This window comes from Neltuma alba, unplaced genomic scaffold (assembly GCF_004799145.2).
Source record: "Neltuma alba isolate B1F8T4 unplaced genomic scaffold, ASM479914v2 tig00011289_pilon, whole genome shotgun sequence".
NCBI lineage: Eukaryota > Viridiplantae > Streptophyta > Magnoliopsida > Fabales > Fabaceae > Neltuma > Neltuma alba.
This window is the reverse complement of record NW_021635998.1, coordinates 491,305-513,157: the sequence shown is the minus strand read 5'-3', so window position 1 is coordinate 513,157 and position 21,853 is coordinate 491,305. Positions and strand designations below refer to the sequence as shown.

At 35.6% G+C, this 21,853-nt stretch overlaps 1 protein-coding gene across 6 annotated transcripts; it reads left to right on the top strand.

The window, feature by feature from the left end:
* Positions 1 to 13,359: 13,359 nt before the first annotated feature.
* On the top strand, positions 13,360 to 21,244 carry LOC114711341 (sucrose nonfermenting 4-like protein). Of its 6 annotated transcripts, none has more exons than XM_028895731.1 (14): positions 13,360 to 13,510; positions 13,822 to 14,068; positions 14,241 to 14,328; positions 14,915 to 15,094; positions 15,497 to 15,631; positions 15,745 to 15,804; positions 16,125 to 16,214; positions 17,054 to 17,188; positions 18,247 to 18,391; positions 18,463 to 18,636; positions 18,906 to 18,969; positions 19,120 to 19,189; positions 19,872 to 19,986; positions 20,702 to 21,244. In XM_028895731.1, exons 2-14 carry the CDS (start codon positions 13,944 to 13,946, stop codon positions 20,791 to 20,793), a joined length of 1,473 nt encoding a protein of 490 aa, XP_028751564.1. In that variant the 5' UTR covers positions 13,360 to 13,510; positions 13,822 to 13,943; the 3' UTR covers positions 20,794 to 21,244. The 6 variants fall into 6 exon arrangements, with proteins under 6 accessions (XP_028751564.1, XP_028751563.1, XP_028751566.1 ...); XM_028895730.1 differs by having other exon boundaries at positions 13,369 to 13,590; XM_028895733.1 differs by having other exon boundaries at positions 13,375 to 13,458.
* The last annotated feature ends 609 nt before the right edge of the window (positions 21,245 to 21,853 follow it).

The following is a 21,853-nucleotide window of genomic DNA, read 5'->3' as shown; positions in this document are numbered from 1 at the left end:
GACAAGCTTCAGTGACAGTTCAGGGAGTGAAGGGACATTGAGGGGTAATTTGAATTGCATGAAATGGGTTGGAGTTTTTGCAGGAGTGGGGCAATATATTCCACATGCCCAAGCTTTTAGGGAGACTGTGTATAGGTTTAGTATTGCACAGAAGTTTGCAATGACATATGTGAGAAATAGTAGGGAGAAGATGAATGTGAGGTGTAAAGTGGAAGGATGTCCATGGAAGATTTGTGCAAATGCTATTGGGAGGGATACTCTTTTATTACGCGTGACTACATTCGTTAATGAACACATTCATTCAGCGCAAGATAACCTAGATGTCACTTATGTTGGCAATGCTGTGTTGACGTCATCAATAATACTTGAGGAGATAAGGAACCATACCAAAAAGCATCCTACTGAAATAAGGAAGACACTGGAAAGGGAATATGGTGTGAGGCTAACATATGCTCAAGCTTACAGAGTAAAGGAAAAGGCCATGGAACACATACATGGGAAACCGGAAGAATCCTATATATTCATACCATGGATGTGCCAAAGATTGAAGGAAACTGATGATAAAACAGTTGCTGAATGGGCTGTCATTGGTAATATATTTGAGCAGGTTTTCATTGCATACGGTTCGTGTATTGAGGGTTTTTTGAGTGGTGCAAGGGCTATATTATATGTTGATGGAACTCATTTAAGTGGTCCATATAAGGGGACACTACTCTCAGTGTCGGGATATGATGCAGATAATGACTTGTTGCCTTTTGCAATAGTAGTGGTGAAATCAGAGAATCTTGATGACTGGACTTCGTTTCTGTTCAAAATTAAAGAAATTGTTCATTCAGTGTAGGTGACGATTGTGTCAGACCGACACAATGCCATAATAGGAGCTGTCCAAGTAATATTTGGAGGTGAAAGACATGCATATTGTTATAGGCATGTGAAGGAAAACTTCAGTGCTGAACAAGTGAAAGTAAACAGAGGTAAAAGGACAAGCCAATGGTCAAAAGAAGATGCATTAAAGGTTCTTGATAGAGTAGCTTATGTAAGGGTTGATAGCGACTTTGATAATGCAATGGCAGAGCTGAGAACTATGTCTCCTGAGTTACATGATTGGGTTATCATTCGATGTGAATAGGTGGGCAATGAGCAAGTTTCCATTTAAAAGATGGGACAATATAACAACCAATATAGCTGAGTCTTTCAATGCTTGGATGGTAAAGGAGAGAAAGCATAATGCGGCCCAAATGATCCATGAGCATCGAGAGAAAGTAGCAAGGAAGATGTATGCATCATATATGTTTATGAGTAAGTGGAGGAATAGTGTTGGGCCAAAAACCGAGGCAAAGGTTCTGGAGAATGTGTATTTCAGTAGGTATATGAGCTGTGCAATTATGGAGGTGGAAGACTGTGTGTACATACATCTCATGGAGATCAAAGAGTAGACCTTGGTCTACACCAATGTAGTTGTCTGGGTTGGCAAATATCAGAAATTCCATGCTGCCATGCTTGTGCAGCCATTAAGACTGTGGGGGGAAATGTATATGAATATGTTGAAGACTGTTACAAAATTTCAACAAGAGAAAATATATGGCAGGAGCATGGTTCCAGTGGTAACAATCGATATGCCTAACCCAAATGACTATATGTTTGAGAATCTTGCTGAACAAACCCTACTTTTACCACCAAATACAAGTAGGCCTCCTGGAAGACCAAGGACTAAACGGCAGAATCACAATTCCAAAATAAAAGAGTCTACCATTACACCAGATGCCACCAACCTGGACACACAAGGAGGACTTGCAAAAATCCCAACCCATTTTGAAGTTAATTTCTACAATGGACAACTAATTTTTTGGTGTATATACGCTCTACCCTTCTTAATTTTTTTTGGCAGAATGGTGTTGCTAGATTGCATAGCTACACAGCTATTTTTGCAAGTAATATGTTTGCTGACAAGGGAAAATGAAGTCAACAACATTGTTAATGTCTTTTTGTTATTGACTATTGCAAAATCTGGTTGTTGTAAACGGACCTCTTACTTTTTGCTAAATGACATTGTATTGCTGTAAATTTCCTTGGTTGTATTATAAATGCAGATTGCTTACTTGTTATATCAGCAAATTGAGGTTGCTGTCAAACCACCTGTGCTTTGTGGTTATTTGGCATACTGATATTGCCCATTGGTTAACCAAACTTGTTATTTCGCAAAGTGAAGTTGTCACTAGGTAAACAAAAGTGAAAAGGCTGTCATTTAAACAGGAAAAAATGAACTTCACCAATTCCACGTCCGAAGTTGTTATTTCGCAAAGTGAAGTTGTCACTGGGTAAACAAAAGTGGAAAGGCTGTCATTTAAACAGGAGAAAATGAACTTCACCAACTCCACTTCCGAAGTTGTTATATCGCAAAGTGAAGTTGTCGCTAGGTAAACAAAAGTGGAAAGGCTGTCATTTGAACAGGAAAAAATAAACTTCACCAACTCCACTTCCGAAGTTGTTATTTCACAAACTAAAGTTGTCACTGGGTAAACAAAAGTGGAAAGGCTGTCATTTAAACAGAAAAAATGAACTTCACCAACTCCACTTCCGAAGTTGTTATTTCGTAAACTAAAGTTGTCATTGGGTAAAGAAAAGTGGAAATACCGTCAGTTAAACAGGAAAAAAAATGAACTTCACCAACTTCACTTCCGAAGTTGTTATTTCGCAAACTGAAATTGTCACTGGGTAAACAAAAGTGGAAAGGCTATCATTTAAATAGGAAAAAATGAACTTCACCAACTCCACTTCTGAAGTTGTTATTTTGCAAACTAAAGTTGTCACTAGGTAAATAAAAGTGGAAATATTGTCATTTAAACAGGAAAAAATGAACTTCACCAATTCCACTTCCAAAATTGTTATTCCGCTAAGTGAAATTGTCACTCGTTAAACAATAGTGGAAAAAATACTGTAATTTCATTAGAAAAAATTGAAGTTCATGTATCACTTAATCGGAGTTGTTATTTAGCATACTGAAGTTGTCAGATGTTAAACAAAAGTGGAAATTGTGTCATTTCATTAAAAAAAAAAAAGTACTTCATGTATTGCTTAACAGACTTGTTAATTGGCATATTGATGTTGTCATACATTAAAGAAAAGTGTAAATAGCATCACTTGAACACAATTTCAATTATGTCAATAAAAATGTCATTTCACCATTACATAATTGTCATAACTGGGTAGCAGTTAGGCCAGACAACAAGTTCACTACACATAATGATAACGCAGTAACATTATCTACAGTCAATGTCCTTCATGGCCCAAATTCTTTCTCTATAGGGACTTTCTCCTCCTTTTGGACGTTCACCCCTTCTGTGGATGTAGAATAAGATTCAGCGCATCCTCACGGCATTCATTGTTATCATGGTTCACCAGCTACCACATCATATCACACCGAAAAGCTGCCACATCTCCCTGCAAAACAGATTCAATAGCAAGTTAATATCACTTTGCCCCTTTACCAGTCACAACAATTAAGCAAACCACATCACCTGGGTGTATTCTAGTGGAACATTGGGTTCCCATCTGCTGAGCCATATTAGGACATGCACCCCACAGTCCCTCCTGGGAGCAACACCACCATCACAGTTTAATAATTCGAGAATAAAAAAAGGAAATCAACAAATTACATATGCAGTGTATGTATACTCACAAATTACTCTGTTGAGGTACATCAAGCCGCACAATTTCCAAATTTGGCATTTTCTCAGTCAAATCTGGCCTAACCATGCCGATAATGTCATGGAACTTTTCTCTCTACACATATATTAGATATTCATCAACATCACTATAATTTCATACAGTAATAATACAATGTAATATGCCCAGGTGATTCTTACACATCCTGCTATAGCCATTTCCTGAGGGTCATAGGTGACTGCTTGCTTCTTCTTAGTTATGGTCTTCTTAGGCTGAACAGTTCCTCGCATGGAATCCAGGACATAGAACTTTATGGTGTTGGGTTCAAGGGCAAAGCCAAACCAGTGCTCACCAACAAGTGCAGAACCCATAACCAAGTTACAGTCACCTATGTTGTACCAAACAAATTGAGGAATTATTTGTCGTGCATGGTAGTTAGGATCCCACTGAGCTGGGTCATGAATCATTAGCTCCTGATAAAGAACACAAATTGAATTTGTCAGTTTGTAATTAGTTTCTTTAGATAGTTATTTGTCTTAACAATGTTGTTACTTTATATACTACACTTGTTATTTGCCTTTGAGGACTTGTAATTTTCATATCCAAACTTATCATTTCACAAACTAATGAAGAAACCTCACCATGAAGTCCGCATCAAAAATATGCCTCCTTACTCGCCCTTCCACAGCTTGTTGCTCATCCACCACAGCCTTACAAACTAATGACATGACCCTGTTACTAACTCTGTTATTTCCCCCAAGAGAATGCAGCAAGCGTCAGGTAATGTCTTCATCATACATTTTAATTGAAGGACTAACAATGGTTGAAGTGAGTTAGCATATGGGTTATGTTAACAAGTGATAATAAAACCCCATCAAAAAAGCTGAGTATCACAATACTTACTAGTCGCCTTCATCACCTTTCACACTTCGGCTGACAATGGTGAAGAAAATATCTTTATCCTCCGCAGGCCTCTTCAACCTTGTTTGTGCCTTCAACTCCAACCAAGGAGACTTAATTTTGCTGAAGCGAACCCTGGTAGATCTCCTTACTTGTTGTGCCTGCACACCTTCAGCTGCTGTCACAGGTTTCACCCTGATGGGGGTTTGGCTCTCAGCAGGATCAACATATTTGACAATTGCTAGGGGGATACAGTGACGGCTGTATCACCCTCCGCATCATCACCTTCAACATTGGATGATAGGTTTATGGGGGTAGTAGGCGTGGGTATGTCACCCTCCATTTCATCATTGTCCTTCTGTGCACTCTGTCTCTCATCCTTGTCTTGACTATCTTCATCATCCTCTGTCTCCATTTCATCATTCTCTCCATCATCCTTTTCCTTGTCTTTCTCCTCACTTGTCCCATCATCACTCCCTCTGTCACCCTTCTCCTTGCCCTCCTCCTCCTCCTCACTTGTCTTATCATCACTCCCTTCGTCATCTTTCTCCTTCTCCTTCTCCTTCTCCTCACTACTCTCACCATCACTCCCTCCATCATTCTTCTGCACAGCTTCACTAGTCTCACTAGCATGCTGTCTCTCCTTATCATCATCATCTTCAAACCCACTAACAGTTGATGCGAGTGTCTCAGCAGGAGCCTTTCCTTTTCTCTTCCCATTTGTCTCTCTTGGAATGTGCACCTTCAACAGCTCCTCATCTACCATATTCATCAGCCTCTGATGGCTTTCTTCTATCCTCTTCATTAATCGTGCACGTAACTGCTTCAGCTCTTGCATGACAATGGCGTTTATCAATTTACTAGCAACATAATTATACCACATCATGATCTCACTATTGCAGATGATAAGCTCACTTTACCCCGTGACAAGTTAACTATTATAAATAACAACTTCAGTATATGAAATTACAAGCTTACTATACTATAACAAATAACAACCTCTCCCTATTGCGAATAACAAGTTCATCAGTAGTATAAATAACAACTTTGGTATATCAGATAACAACTTTACTATATCAAATGACTAGTTGAGTTTAGCCAATCACAATTGATAAATTATAATTAGCAACTTCGGTACATCAAATAACAACTACACTGTAACAAATGACAGGTTCACTTGACCCTATCACAACTCAGGCATAATCAATAACAACTTCATCAAATAACAACCCAAACCTGAACTTTACCGAATGCCAAGTTCACATTACCTAATCACAACTTTGGTACCATTTTTAATAGGTTAAGTTTATCAAGTAACAGTGTCAACTATAACAAATGACAACTTCACTAAACCTAATCACAACATAAGTTTTATATATACCAAGTTCAGTTTATCAAATGACAATGTAATTATCACAAACAAGAAGTTCACTTCACCAAGAATATCACTCTACCAAAGATATACATATCGGGTCCAGAGAATCAACATTTATCCTCTCGTCTTTGCCAGACACAACATCACTCCCTTTCTCACCATACAACAGCCCCCTGACGCTCTTCCTCTCAGTATTTGCCAATTCTTTGATCTTCTCATCTGTCTAGTATTGGATAGCACTGGTGTTGCGAACCTTGGATGAGGTTAAAATGCTCATCGACAAAAAGCTGCAACACCACATATCACCAGCCTCTCACTCACTTCTGAGCTAGATGACGGACATAGAAAGGTACCCAGCATGTATAGGACAAACAAGAATTCAAATATGTGATCTTCCTCCCCAGAAATAATGTCATCTAGTATTTTGCTGAATGTCACTCTCCGATACTGATTCTTCAAGTTCTTGTACATTTCATCATCCTCCGAAACTTCAATTTTAATCTTTTCCCCACCATGGCGTATTCCTAGGAGCTTTTCAACGTGTTTTGCTCCTATTTCCTCAGTTTCCCCCCAGATTGTAAATTGATGTGTTGGTGGGTCATATGATCTTAGCATAGTCACAATGAGATTGCGGGGGAGTCTCTTCAATCCAACCTTCAACAAGCTTTCAAATCCTATCCTTTCCACCCTATCCCTTAACTTATTATTATTCACAAAGTGCAGTAATTTCTTAAAACCTTTCAAGGACACTCGGGTTAAAAATGATGGTACATATTTCTTTTTCTTCTCCTCTTCAATTTTTTCTGGCCTTCTTTTCTTCGCCTCCTCTGTGTTCCTCTTCCTCTCCTCATCAGACAAAGCTCTCCATGCCTTTGACACAATGTCTCTTTTTTGTTTGCCTCTGATATCACTGTCACCTAATGTTGCCAAATACTCCCTTCTGAATAGCAACCAGCCATTATGTGTTGGCTTTGATCCGGAGGCTCCCTTAGATGCCATGTCCTTTTTCCTGCAAAATATTCAACCTACAATAGTTCACTAACACAACTTATTAATTGACTAACAACAATTCTGTCAATACTCGTTCTGTCAATCAAACGCCTATGATAAACTTGTTATTCTCTCTACAGAAGTTGTCAATTCTTTAAGCTCAACTTGTTATTCCCACATACTTATCATAATTGTTATTTCTGATCATACACTAGTCATTTAACTTGTCATTTGAAATGATAAACTTGTCATATTGTCATACTCAGCTTTGTTATTCAAACAAGTCATTTCCTATTATCAAATTCTTACTTTCGCATACAAATCTTGTTATTCACTATTATAACCTTGTTATTTCCCATTACCAACTTTTCAATTTCGCATTGACATCTTCTTATTCCCAATTAATCAACTTGTCATTTCCTATTCTTAAATTATCATTTTCGTTACTGAACTTGTCAAATCCCACCGTCTACCTTCTCATTTACAACAAAACACACTTAGTACCTCTTCAATTCAATTTACCCTTGACTATATCCTATGTCGTTATTTTTCCTACTAATACTGTCATCTACGAAACTGATATTGTCATTCCCTCCCCACATAAATACCATTCCCACAAGTTATTTAACAGAAAAAACCTATATTTTTCACAGTAAAACATTCTTCATCACTCAATCAAAATTTGGGTACTTCTACTTTCCTACCCTAAACTCTTTTACTCTCACCAATCATTCGCACATTCTTGCAGCAACCAATCCAAACAAAATTAGCAAGCAAACTTACCATAATCAGTCGCCCAACATAGCTGCTAACTCTAATCACCTAAAGCGATTGTTGCCGCACTGTTCAACGATGCCTTCGACTTCTCTAAACCCTTCCACAATGTCGATAAACCACAGCTTTGTTCACCTCTGTCACAGCAAATATGCTCTTCACCGTCGCAACACTCCTCTCCACACTACTCTTACAGCAAAATGGCGGTAAGCAGGTGTGCGAAAATGGAGATAATGGGGAGAATGTAGAGAACAGTGGGAAGTTGTCGATAGTGGGGGGACTACGTGCCGCGGGTTCAGCTGGTTCAAATCACTGAGGGGCAATTTCATCTTTTCACCAACATTTGCTATTTGCAATCTAAGACCAGGTCCCTCATGGTAATTTGGCTTATTCAGGTGTAGAGTGATTTTGCTAATTTGAGGGTCTTTATTTGTGATTTTCCCAATATGTATCTACGTTATTTAATTAAACTCACAATCATACAAATATGTCAATACGAAATTTGAACTCGAAATCTGATTCAAATATGACGAGTAGTGTTAGAATAGCATGTTATAAAGTTGATCTAGATGTTTGACTTCTTTTCGCGGAATCATACTAACCTTGATTTCTCTCTTAGAAAATATTTGGATAAATATCAAATCATGATTTCAAAAATGATTTTACAAAATACAAAATAACTATGTAAGAAGAGTTCTGTCTCAATTTACGTGAAAATGCTTTTTTGTTCAACCCGAAAGTGTTTGGGTAAAAACCAAACCATAGTTTTAAAAGTGATTTTACACTATATAAAATAAGCATGTAAAGGAATTTTATCTCATCTTGCATAAAAATACTTTTTAAAAATGCCTTTTGGGTAAACCAAACTCCTCCATAAAAAATGTTGTTTAGAAACACTTTCACGTAAATCGAGATAAAAACTCTTTCCACGTACTTGCTTTATAATCTGTAAAATTACTTTCAAAATTAGTATTTGATTTCCACCCAGATATCCTCTTAATCTGAAATGAGTTGGTTTAATCCTCCACAATTAGCATGATAAGAGGATTAATGATGCTCTTGTTGTAATTTTATTTTTGTTTCTTCTTAAAATTACTTTAAAAACTATTATTTGGTTTTCACTCAAACATCCTCTTGATCTAAAATAAGTTAGTTTAATCCTCCCTAGTTGGCATGATAAGAGGATCAATGATGCCCTTGTTATAATTTTGTTTCTGTTTCCTCTTAAACCAACAAAAAAAAGGAAAAGAAAAAATAGATGTACTCTTTTGACTCGATACAAGCTAAAAAGAATCAGTAATGACAAAATAGCTTTTATTTCATCTTGTTTTTGTCAACTTAAATTAGGATAAAAGTTAGTTAGTATAATATGATTGACTTTTCTCAATTTAACACCTTGAATTTGTTTGGATAATTAATAAAAAAACAAATTTAGATGTAAAATGAGTAAAAAGAACATAAATTTTTAAATAATTACGTATGCAATATGATCATTCTAAAAAAATATTAAAATTAAAATTATAAATAGTTAATATATTATTAAGGAAATTTGAAAACATTAAATATAAAATTTGAATTCATCTTGTTCTTAATATTTATCTATGTTATCCCCAAGTAATTCTTAGGGTAATTACACATACTAAGAAGTTGTTATTGATCAATAGTTTCAATACACATAATTAATAATAATACTTTAGGCAATACAACATCAATTTATTATAAATAACTAACTTAACTATTTTTTAATAGTTTTAAATTAATTATCTAGTTTTTATATTAAAGACAAATAATATCAAATTATTAGATTTGTTAGAAGTAATTTTGTCTTTTTATCATTGCCATCTTTTCCCTCTCCATGCTACGTTAGTAAAAGCTTCTCAGATTAGTTTTAGTACTACCTCCAATTCTAATTATAAGAGCTAGTTGACCACTTTGAGGAGACTAAGGAAATAAATTAAGTTAGTTATTTGTAATAAATAGATGTTGTCTTTTCTAAAATATCCTTGCTAATCAAGTGTATTGGCTAGAACTACTATTATTAGAAGGACTACTTGGGAAAAAAATACATAAATATGAGAGACAAAGTGAATTGGAGTCTTATAATTAAAACCAAACTAAAAGTTAAACGAGGTCTTATATTAAAGACTGGATGTAATATTAGATAGTTGGAGTAGCTTTTCACCCAAAAACCCATCCAGAGAAAAGCTTATCCAACCATTTGTTCAAGTTTCCACCTGCCAGTAACTTATGTTCGCCTCATGCCAATGCACGTTTTCTGTTGAAAATGTGAATCGAAACACACACTAAGAGGCTGGTACCTCCCTCTAGTCCAAAATATTGAGCGTATTTTCGAAGAAATATTTAATTTATAACATAAATCTTTTAAGAAAAAGGGAAATATATTTAAGTAGGGAAAATTTTTTTTAAAAAAATAGTTTAACAAGGATTTAATGAGTTAAACTCTTGAACCATACTTAATTTCGACAAGGTAATTAAATGTAATTTATATTTTAAATTAGAAGAAGAGCATGTGAAAGGGACATCACAACGAATTCATTCGCGGCAAAAGCGGTGGAATTGAGCTATCACTGACTTTCAATGGAATTGAGAATGAAATAACCATTGCGCCCCTGACTATAACAATTTTGGACAATCTTGCCCCTTCGTCTTTTCAGCCCACCAACCCTCCAATCATGGACCTCCTCCAGCCTCCTCCTTCATTAATGACTTCGTCTCTTTCCTCTCTTACATTTGAAAATGATTATGGAGGAACTTCAGCATCTTCGTGTCCATGTCTCTCACGATTCAGAGAGATATAATTCTAATTTCCAATGATGGCGTAGAACCTTTTTTCCTCTTTATGAAAGGGTGTTTTAGTCCATCGGAATTACAAACATATCCATTTCGATCAAAGATCATGTGCCCCTTTCATGGCATTCCCACACACACACACATATACGTCTCTCATCCTAAATATAAGATTCATTTTATAGTGTAAAATATTTACACTATATAATGAGTCTTATATTTAGGATTAAAAGAATATAATTTTTTTAACTTTAATTTTATTTCCCTTCCTTCTTTTTACTTCTATTTCTTTCTACTTTCATTGTCATTGGGAAAAAACAAAAACCTCTTTCACCATATCAAAGGAGGCACAAGGATGTTAACAATTAGTTATTCTTGTAATAACGGCACACACCATATTTGGGTGAAGTCCCAATTGAGATATTTGTGGCTTTATGTATATGTGCATGCCCTAAATTGTATTATATATAAAAAAGAGATATAAAAATGTAAAGAAGAGAATTTGAAAGAAACTAACTAGAACTTCAGTTTAATAAAGTGTTTGGGTGAAAATCAAATTAGAATTTTAAAAATAATTTTACAATATATTAAATAAATATGTGAGATGAGTTATATTTCAATTTGCGTGAAAGCACTTTTTGTAAGTGTTTTTTAAGATATCCAAACACCCATTAAAACATGTGTAAATAAGGAGATATTCAAGTTTCAGAACTTTCTCGTCTCCTAATGAATAGTACTCCTCCGGTCCTTAATATAAGACCCAATTAGTGAGTTGGTTTTGGTCCTAAATATAAGACCTATTTTTCATATTTATCAATTATCTCTAAATTACCCCTATGGATACTCTTTCAACCATAATCAAGTAGAAGAGAAAGATGGGGTATTAAGAAATATGATTACGGTATTTTAGAAAAAACGTATCATATTTCTTATAATTAACTAACTTACCTAATTTCCTTAATCTAATCAAATTAGTTAAATGGGTCTTATATTAAGAACCGGAGGAGTAATTAATAACCAATCCTATCCTCTAGTTTCCATTCAGCCTTTAAAATCTTCTCCCATGATATATTTACATAAAAATCATTTGGAATATACAATCTCCAAGGCTTTTTCAAACTCATCTAGAGTTTCTCAAAAAAAAATTCAGCGCCTTCATGCGTGCTCTAGCCTATTTTTGGAGACTCTGATGCCTTCTTGATTATTCCAGAGTCTTCAAGAATTCTTTAAATCACTTCAAGACCTTCTGGAAATAATTGACTTTAAATCACTTTATATCACCTATCTGCCTTGTCTCCAAATTTCTTGGATAGGATAAATGCTTTTGTTTTTGCTTGAATCCAACCAAATAGGGACATTTTTATTGCAATTGACCATTGAGCACCTAGTTAGCTTGACTTGAATAAAAGTTTAGTTAATAATATTATTTTCGGTTATTGACAAAAGAGATAGTCATATATTCAAATTGATCATAAGTATGACTTTTTTTTTAAAAAAAAATGCTTGGAGTTTGGATCAAATAGAAACTGTATTTTTGGTCATTAAATAGAAACCATGTATTCTTAAACCCACTGATTGAATTTAAACATTAAAAGATCACGAGGATTTATGGGCGGCACTTGTTATTTGAGCTTTCCTTTCATTTTAAACTGGTGCAAATTTTTTTTATAAACAAAAAAGTAATTTGCATATATATATATATATTATAGTTTTATTGTTTTTTTTATTTTATATCAAACAGGTCGGCTGAGGAATATTAAGTGGTGTTTGGATAGTATAAACAATACTTTTTAAAATTACTTTTTCATAAATCGAAAGAAATTTCTCTATATATTTATTTCTTATATCGTAAAATTACTTTTAAAATTATGATTTGATTTCTATCTAAATACTCCTGAAGAAAAAGAAAACTTCTGACTATTTTATCAAATGTTAGTTATTATGGGAAAATTGATTCAACATCTTATATGGGTTAAAGATACGACTTACTCATCAAAATACTTTTTACCTCATATTTCTATGGAGAATCTTCTAAGTAATTCTTATAGGAAATTGTGGAAGAATGTGGTAAAAGCTATATGCAAAAATTCCATGACATACCAAGCTGCAGTATGTCATGTATTCTCATGCATTGTTTTTTGGTTGAAAAAGCACTACTGAACTCCATCACTTTTGATATCTTTTCCTTTCATTTTAAACTTGTACAAATTTTTTTTACAAACAAAAGGTAATTTTCATATATCTATGATTTTTATTGTTTTTTTTTATTTTATAGCAAGCATGTCAATGCCAAAATTCAAGTTTGGAAGCTCATTTAAGTGTGACGTTGCTTTTTTTTTTTTTGTGATAATACAATTGGGATCCACATGTTAAATGAAACAAGCTGCAATCTCAACTCATGCACCTCCACTCGATTTCAAAATTCGCTTTAAATCATGAATCATGAAGTTTAAGTAAAATTAACATTCACTTTATTTGAATAAATAGTAAATGATCAATACTAATTATATGATGAAAATTCAACATTGCATTTAACTACATTCTTTAAGAAAATTAAGTTATTTACTTAATTTTTATAACTTAATTTTTTAGAGAAAAGGAAAATTAAGATTGTCTTAGCTCAAAGAAACTTGAGTGTCATCGAAAAATACACACACATGTTAATCCACAAGAAGAAAATTTGGTCTGGAACAAAAACAAGAAGAAAATAGTCGATAGTCGCACGTGCACGCCCTGGGATGCATGGCATCTTACAGTTTGAGACACCGTCGCTTTATTATTATTACCACTCCATTATTAATTTCATTTTTTTTTATTTCATAAACAAATATCACTGTGATAATTTATCAGAGCTTCATTGACCCAATTCTGTTCTATTTTATTGCCCTTTTTTCCACCAGGGATAAAATTTTCAGCATCTTCATCAAGGTTTCGCCTTTTTTAGGGTTGGATTCGTATCTCGATTTTCTCAACTTGTCTCTGCTGATTCTCAATAGGGTTTGGATTTTTTCCCTCAAGAGTTTCGGTCATGCTTTCGGAGGATATTTTCAAACTCGCACTTCTTTGGGGTTGATTTGGTTCGTTTGTGATTTCTCGATTTTAGGGTTAGGGTTTGTTTCTACAAGTCAAATGGGTTGCTTGCATGTGAATTGGTAGTGTTATTTTGTTACCCGGTGGAAATGTTCTTTGATTCCCTAGTAGTAAGCAAAGGGCACTATCTTTTTTGAGTTATTGTGGAATAAAGCATCAAAATTCGGTATTTTTTAGGTCGGTTTCCTTTTGATTTGAGATAATTTTTGGCATTACAGTGCATTAAATTGGTGCGGCATTTGCTCGAATTTGTCACATACAAATTGAACAAGCTGGCATGCTGCAATTAAGTGGAGTGCTTGGAGGTTATTCTCACGGTGACAATCTAATTTGAGGTTGAATGTTCAGTCCGAGCATGGATTCTGCAAGGGACACAGGAGGTGTTGCAGGCACGGTGCTAATCCCGATGCGTTTTGTGTGGCCATATGGGGGAAGAAGTGTCTATCTCAGTGGTTCTTTTACACGGTCCGTCTACGATTAATTCCATATAAATTTATTGTTATTTTAGCCCCCTGCCTTCTCCCTATTTTCTTGGGGGGAAATGCCGTAGTTTATTTAGAGTAATTTATTGATGATTTTTCTTGGATTTATGCTATTTCGCGCATGCCTTTTATTTTCTTTAAATTTTGTTCCAAAGGTGGTCTGAGCTTCTACCAATGTCGCCCGTCGAGGGTTGTCCAACTGTATTTCAAGTTATATATAGCTTGACCCCCGGTTACCATCAGGTTAGTCTGTGCTTGACTGTACTGAAGTTAAAACGCTTTACTCTTCGTCACGCATTTTGGTGTGCACGTCATGCGGCATGGTGATTCTGGGGTTGCCACAAAGTTGGGTAAACGTTTTTCTGGGATGAGGCATAACTAGATTTAACGTGATACCGTGAAAGTTTCATGTTCATTTATCCGCGGTCTGATTTGTTGGACTTCATTAGTTCCATTGGCAGCCAAGCCATGTAAAAACATGCTGAGGCAAAATAGGATTAGCAAAGCCTGCGGCCAAGAGCAGCTTGTATAGTCGCTTTATATAAATAATAAAGCCATAGTTAATGGAGATGTGATGATGGAGGGACGATTGAAAATTTTTTTACTGAGGTTTAGAGTACAAGACATGCCACGTTTTTTCTTTTTCAATTTTTTTTTGAAGATTTCTGTTATTGTTGATTGTGCAGAAATAGCTAAGTAATGCTTTTGTGTTTGACATTGCAAATATCTGATCTGCATATGCACTAATGTATAGGAATTATGCCAATTTGAGAGAAATGACCCTTGATTTGTTGTGGTTGATTACTTATAAATAAATTACTTTATGCAGTACAAGTTTTTTGTTGATGGGGCATGGCGACATGATGAACATCAACCTTATGTACCTGGAGAATATGGGATGGTTAACACTGTTTTGTTGGCTACTGATCCTAATTACATGCCTGTTGTAACACCAGACCTAACTTCTGGATCAAACATGGATGTGGATAATGATGCTTTTCGACGTGTGGTAAGAATTTTCCATACTGTGAAAGCTGCTTCTTGTATTCTGACTTTTGGCTATATCTTAATTTTGACTCAATTTATGAAGAAAAAGAATTCTTAGGCTTTGATCTGGCTGGATATTTCCATAACTCATTCTTACACACACATTGTCAATAATGCCCATGAAGTCAGTAGTTCTGATCTATCTCAGTTTTATAAGTCTTCCATTTGGAACGATTATTTATTTTTCATGAACTGGCATATTTCTCTTAACCTGCTTACATATAATGTGCTTTAGTTCGCATCTATTCTGTTGCGTTTAAAGCTCTGTTTTACTCTCACGCATCCGATTCTTGTTCTTTTTTTTTAATCTTAGATTTCTGCTGCTCATTTTATAACAAGAACCTGTTGCTGACTAATGATGCAGGTCCGCTTGACAGACGGGACATTGACAGAAGTATTGCCAAGAATATCTGATGCTGATGTCCAGATATCCCGTCAGCGCATTACTGCATTCTTGACCATGCACACAGCTTATGAATTACTTCCTGAGTCAGGCAAGGTTTGGACGTCTAACCGTTAACCTTTTATTTTGGATTTTACGTTTTGCTTCTGGTCAAACTTTCCGACCACAAATTTGCTTAATTTCGTTACTGACTCAGAGACCTGGCGTAGGTTGTTGCTTTGGACATTGATCTGCCAGTGAAACAAGCATTTCACATTTTGCATGAGCAGGTATCCTTTCTTTTTCTGAGACTGCTATATGCTTTTCGGGCAAACTGGATATTTTGGATTTTGTAAGAATATGTTTGACCAGTGCCACCTTACTTTGCTTGCCTGTTGCCTAATAATAGGTGGGAAAGGACTAGTGACGTTTTTATTTTTTGTATTTATTTTTTAAATTCAAGCAATTGTTTCTGAAGATTTTCCCTGGAAAACGATTAAGCCTCTTGTTTGATTGCCTCATATGATTACCTGGCCTAGCTGTAGTCTTCCTTGTGTTTATAGCTTATTAGAAGCTTTCAAGCATCATTTCTAAATTGGGTTATTTATAGGGAATCCCTATGGCTCCTCTTTGGGACTTCAGCAAAGGGCTGTTTGTTGGTGTTCTCAGTGCTATGGATTTTATTTTAATTTTGAGAGAGGTATGCATTTGCTTACTTCGTTGAATTGTTGTATTGATTTTGAAAGGCCAAGGTACCACGTACACATGATGCACGCATATTACAGCACATGATAAGAAAAGGAAGGGTGTATAATATGTTTTGTCTTAGGATATACTTACATTCTGCCTTCAACATACTAAATCATAAACTTGTTCTGTTGGCTTTTCATGCCAGACACCATAGAATATTGAACGGTAGATTATTTCCATCCCCTTCTTTCTGACATCTACTATAAATAATTTATTTTTTTTCCTGATCTCTTTTTCTTTTAGTGCATCTCATATTTATTCTTTTGAAAATGTTTTTGGCTCCTAATGATATGCTATAGAAACTGGAAAAGCAATGACATTGTGTTATTCGCCAATCTCTCGAGTGTTCTTTGAATGAGTTTAAATTTTCCCCATTGTGTGGGTGTTTTTACTTTTTCTATCTTATCAAATGCTCGTGAATGTGTTATTTACTCATGCTGCTGGCTTCTTATGCCTATGATTCAAAGGGAAAGTTTAAACCTGTCTAGGGGAAAAAAAAAAAAAACCTCACTTGGGATAGTATGGGATCATTTTCAGTGTAATATTCTTTATGTTTCTTAAGAAGAATGAGAAGGATGTTGACTGTTTGAAGTGTTCATGTGGAGAAGAGAATTGGTGACACTTGTAATTTATGCCTGCTCTGTGCACTGCCAGTAGCTATTCTTCTGTCTATCTATTATTACAAGGCTCGCTGTAAAGTTTACCAGCATGAGTTTTGGTAATTGCATGTATGCCAGTGTTTGTATGATCTGTTATGCCTATTAAAATCCGTTATTGTTTCATTATCAGCTTGGAAATCATGGTTCCAATCTGACAGAAGAGGAACTTGAAACACATACCATATCTGCTTGGAAAGAAGGAAAATCATATCTTAGTAGACAAAACAATGGACCAGGAACAGCATTTTCAAGACGTTTTGTTAGTGTAAGCTAATTATGTGCCTTTTTGTAGCCCTTAATATGTGATATTGCTCACAATTGAGTTTTTGATTACTTGCAGTTTTGGGGTTCAATGTGTAGTTATTGACATGTAGAGATGTATGAGATTTGATAGTATCTCTTGTGTGGTGGTGAATGAGGAGTATGAGTTAATTGTACTTTTGGGAATGCTTGGGTAATGCTAGCTTGATGTGTCTGAATGAGGTGTATCTGTAGTGACTGTCTTGAAGCTTGCAGGATTTCATGATGAAGACTGTGTGCAGAAGATAGGTTTTGTCTTGTGTGTTTATCTAGCAAATTATGGGTTCTTACTAAGAACTTATTTTGTTTATGAATCACTCACTTATTTGATAGGAATGCATAATATATGCAAAGCAGTTTTTCTTTCTTCTTTTGGGAAGCGAAGAAATATAGTTGAAGTCAATAACTTAACAGAACTTATTTCAGGAATAAAATTATAACTTAGCAGTTGCAATTCGTATCTATGAACTGTGCCTCTTCAAATGATGTCCGCAAGCTCACAATTATTCTTTTTGCAACTATTATCTTGACCTTAGCAAAGAGGGAGAAGAAGCAAAAACTGTTTAAATTAAATTCAGTTTGCATATCAAGTGATTATGGGAATTTAAAAGATGCCTTTTGCATAAAGCTAAGGAAGAGGAGCATGTTCCTCGGCCTGGGAATATTACTAGTTAATAAGCTGTAACTTTATTACAATCCTGGGTTTTTAAGATTTATTCTCATTATCAGAATAATTTGACTCTTGTAAATTTGTCATTTTATAATTAGTCGTTAGTTTCTCCCTTCCACATCATCTATTGTACGAATTCATTTTTTTAATGTATGAACATATGAAGCTGCTCCTCGGGTTATTTATGATGCCTGACTCAATAATTCCCTTAATTAAATTTTTTATATCTACTTTGCCCCGGTGTTCAGGAAAATGCTTGCGTTATGTAATAAACTACTCCCCCCCCCCCAAAAAAAAAAAAACCAAAAAAAGCAGAACTACTTATTGTCAATGATGTTATGGTTATCTTGCAGGCTGGGCCGTATGATAATTTAAAGGATATTTCCTTGAAGATCCTGCAAAATGGAGTTTCGACTGTTCCTATTATCCATTCATCTTCTGAAGATGGTTCATTTCCACAGTTATTACACCTTGCTTCGCTTTCTGGAATACTTAAATGTAAGTCATTAAAATAGCATTATTTATACTGTTGATTGGCATCCTCGATTCTCACCAGATTGATTTTTCAGGCATTTGCAGGTATTTCAGGCATTGTACCAATACATTGCCTATTCTTCAACTACCCATTTGTGCAATTCCAGTGGGCACATGGGTGCCCAAAATTGGGGAGTCAAATCGGCAGCCCTTGGCAATGTTGAGACCAAGTGCTTCTCTTGCTTCAGCCCTAAATTTGTTGGTTCAAGGTGCTATTTCTCTGCTTGACCTTGAAAATTGTGTATCAAACAGCAACAGATAACAACATAGAGAATGGTATCTTAATATTTACCTGGTATGCTGGGCTAGTGGTAGATGTCCCTTCTCCCACAGTGAGAACGTTGATATGTGTGATTAACCATCAAAAAGAGAGGGGGAATGTTTCAGCTAAGATGAAACAAGGGTGATTCCATTGTGTGGTTTGTTTGAAAAATGACTTGGTCTTTCTTATGTTTGATCTTGTTCTCTGCTTTTGCAGCACAAGTAAGTTCAATACCAATAGTCGATGATAATGACTCATTATTGGATATATATTGTCGGAGGTTAGTTGTGTTCAAAAATCATTATTATACTTCATCCGTTTTCTGAGGTACTGGAATTAATTGAGGATTCGAGCTTGAATTGTCTTGGCTGTTCATTCTTAACAGTGGCTTGTCATGTTTCTCACCTTCTCTCCTATCCTTTGTTGACAGTGATATAACAGCTTTGGCAAAGGACAGAGCTTATACACATATTAAGCTTGATGAAATGACCGTTCATCAGGCAAGTTATGTTTGTTTCTTTATAAACAAAGTTCTGCTCTCAAATTTGGTGATGGAATGAATAGCCACATCTTTTCCTTATAAGTCTGGTTATTCTGCTGAGCCTGAGGGCTGAAGCCGGTGCCAAGTCATGAATTCATATTATGAACTTCAGTAGAAGCAGCCTAATTTTTCTGGGACCTTAGCAAGATCCTAATGCCATACTATTGGGAATTCAAAAAAATTTTCCAGGTTGTGTTTTGTTAAATCCGAAGGATCCCAGTTCTCCTTGGCCTTTTATAGTACTCATAGGGAAATCCTAAAATCATTGCAATAGCTAAGTATTAACAATAATAGCTGAAAAGATCTCTATTTGGAGGAATTGTGACTTATTTTGTGGGTGAGAACCTTGATTCCCTGGTTTTTGTTTTTATGCATCATGTCTAGAGCAACAGAAATATTTTGCAGTTCCTCTTTCGGTTTGGTAGCGAATGATTTCAGAGCCACTTTTCTCTTCATTTTTGTTTTTGAAATTGCAATTTAAATGCCCTCAGATCAGGATTTTTGCAATTTGTTATTAATTGTAAAGTGTTTTTATAAATTATGATTCATAGGTCTGTCGAAATTCAAGAGTAATATTAAAACATGTCATCTTGATTGTATTCTTGAGTTCTTACTTTCTCTTGTATGCTCCATATCTCTAGGCGTTGCAATTGGGTCAGGATTCTTACCAGCCTTATGAACTGAGAAGTCAAAGATGTCAAATGTGCTTGCGATCTGATTCTCTGCATAAAGTGATGGAACGGCTGGCTAATCCAGGTGGATTTTTATTTGTTTTTCTATGAAATATGCGTTGATGTTTTTCTTTTTCTTTTTGTCTATATTAATGATGTAATAGCTATTCAGTCGAGGTTGCCTTTTTTCTTTTTACGCCGTCTTGGCACTGTAGCCTTCAGTTGTCTTGATCATCGTAAGGATAAATGTTCCATAGTTGCAATATTTAGTGTATCCTATTGAATAATCCACAACATTCAATGTGAAAGTAGGCATCCTAACACTGGTCTTCATTAGTTACAGTCCTTGGGATGCCAGCATCTCATTGGCCACACTATGAGACACTTCACTTGATTTCTTTGCCTGTTAGAATCCTTTATATACAATTCTTTCTAGAATCAGCTGCTAGCATTGATACCTATTGATAGGCACTCATTTGGGTAGGTTGTGATCCACTTGGGTGCCCATCGATTGTCCCATCATCTTTCTCCTGACCCACAATTTCTGATGGGTTCTGCCAAGTTCAGAAGCTTCTTTCCCGTAAGAATCATATGAATTCTCATTCTTCAAGCGCTTTTTTTTTTTTTTTTTTTTTTAATATTCCAACTTTTTGCCTCTGCCCCACTCATGAGTTGTGACATTAGGGGTTACAATTGCAATATTTATTTACTGCAATGCTTTTCACCAAATTGATGAAGTAGACTTTATCCTGATTATGTCTGTCTTGTCAATTTAACTGCTGTTCACTTGTGGATTTCAGGTGTCAGGCGGCTAGTCATCGTGGAAGCCGGTAGCAAGCGTGTAGAGGGCATTGTTTCACTGACTGACGTAGTCAAATTCTTGCTTGGTTAGTTTGGGTCTGAAGAATCGCAGTAGCTTGCCCAGTGGTTATGACGCGTCTGCTTATATTTGTTAGGCAGCACCACCTGCCCAGCCATTGCAATGCTTTTTACAGGGTGATTTGATCTCATTTCATTGAAAATACAATTTGATTGGCCTCTTGCTTTATTGCCTCCTTTCAAGATTTTAGGCTAGAGAGAGAGAGAGAGAGAGAGGCCTGTAAATTGAGAGTATTTGATTGTCCTAAATTTATTCATCTCCCCTCCATTCTTATTATCTTCAAATATGTTGTGCCATCTGATATAGATACGTGCTGATGTAGTAGGGAGCACCAAGATCTGTGTAATCTTTCTGTGCTGTGCTGTGAAGATACTAAGTTTGGAAAAGAAAAAAGAAACAAGGAAAAAAAATTGATGGGAGGACAAATATTGAACTAATGTTGTGTCATGATATTGACTTGTCAGCTTTTGTTCTTCAATGCTGTCTTGAGGCTCCCGCTGAGAGAAAAGTACTCGAAACTTCCCCCCTGTTGTCTCAACCCTCCTGTCTTCTGAAAAGTCAAGCTGTGAAAGGGGAATCAGTGCATCTTCAGTGTGAAGAATGGGTTCTATATATGCAATGTAGTTACAAGCTCTCGAATAACTATAACAACCTCTCCCTTCATTATCACCAGGGATTAATGTGTTGAGTGTTTACATTGAAGTTATCTATGAAGGACAGGAAGATGGTTGGGCTACCAAATGCAAGATTGAGAAGTGGTAATAAGCATTTAATAATTGACAATATATATAAATAAAGTGAGCAACGTATGTATCAAGGTGAAAAAAAAAGGGAGCAACTTATGGTCTAAATGATCGGATGTGTTGGTTGTAAAAATTTATAAATTACTGACATAGCAAAACCAATGGCTGGCCATCTTGCGAGTTCGGACAGGTTGTTTTGTGTCGGTTGGGATTTCATGCCATTGGTAGCCCAATGGGATTTCATGCCATTGGTAGCTCATTTGCTCATGGAATTTCATAGGCGGCTTAATATTAGTGCTGTTAAAAATAGAATAAAGTGTTTCCACCAA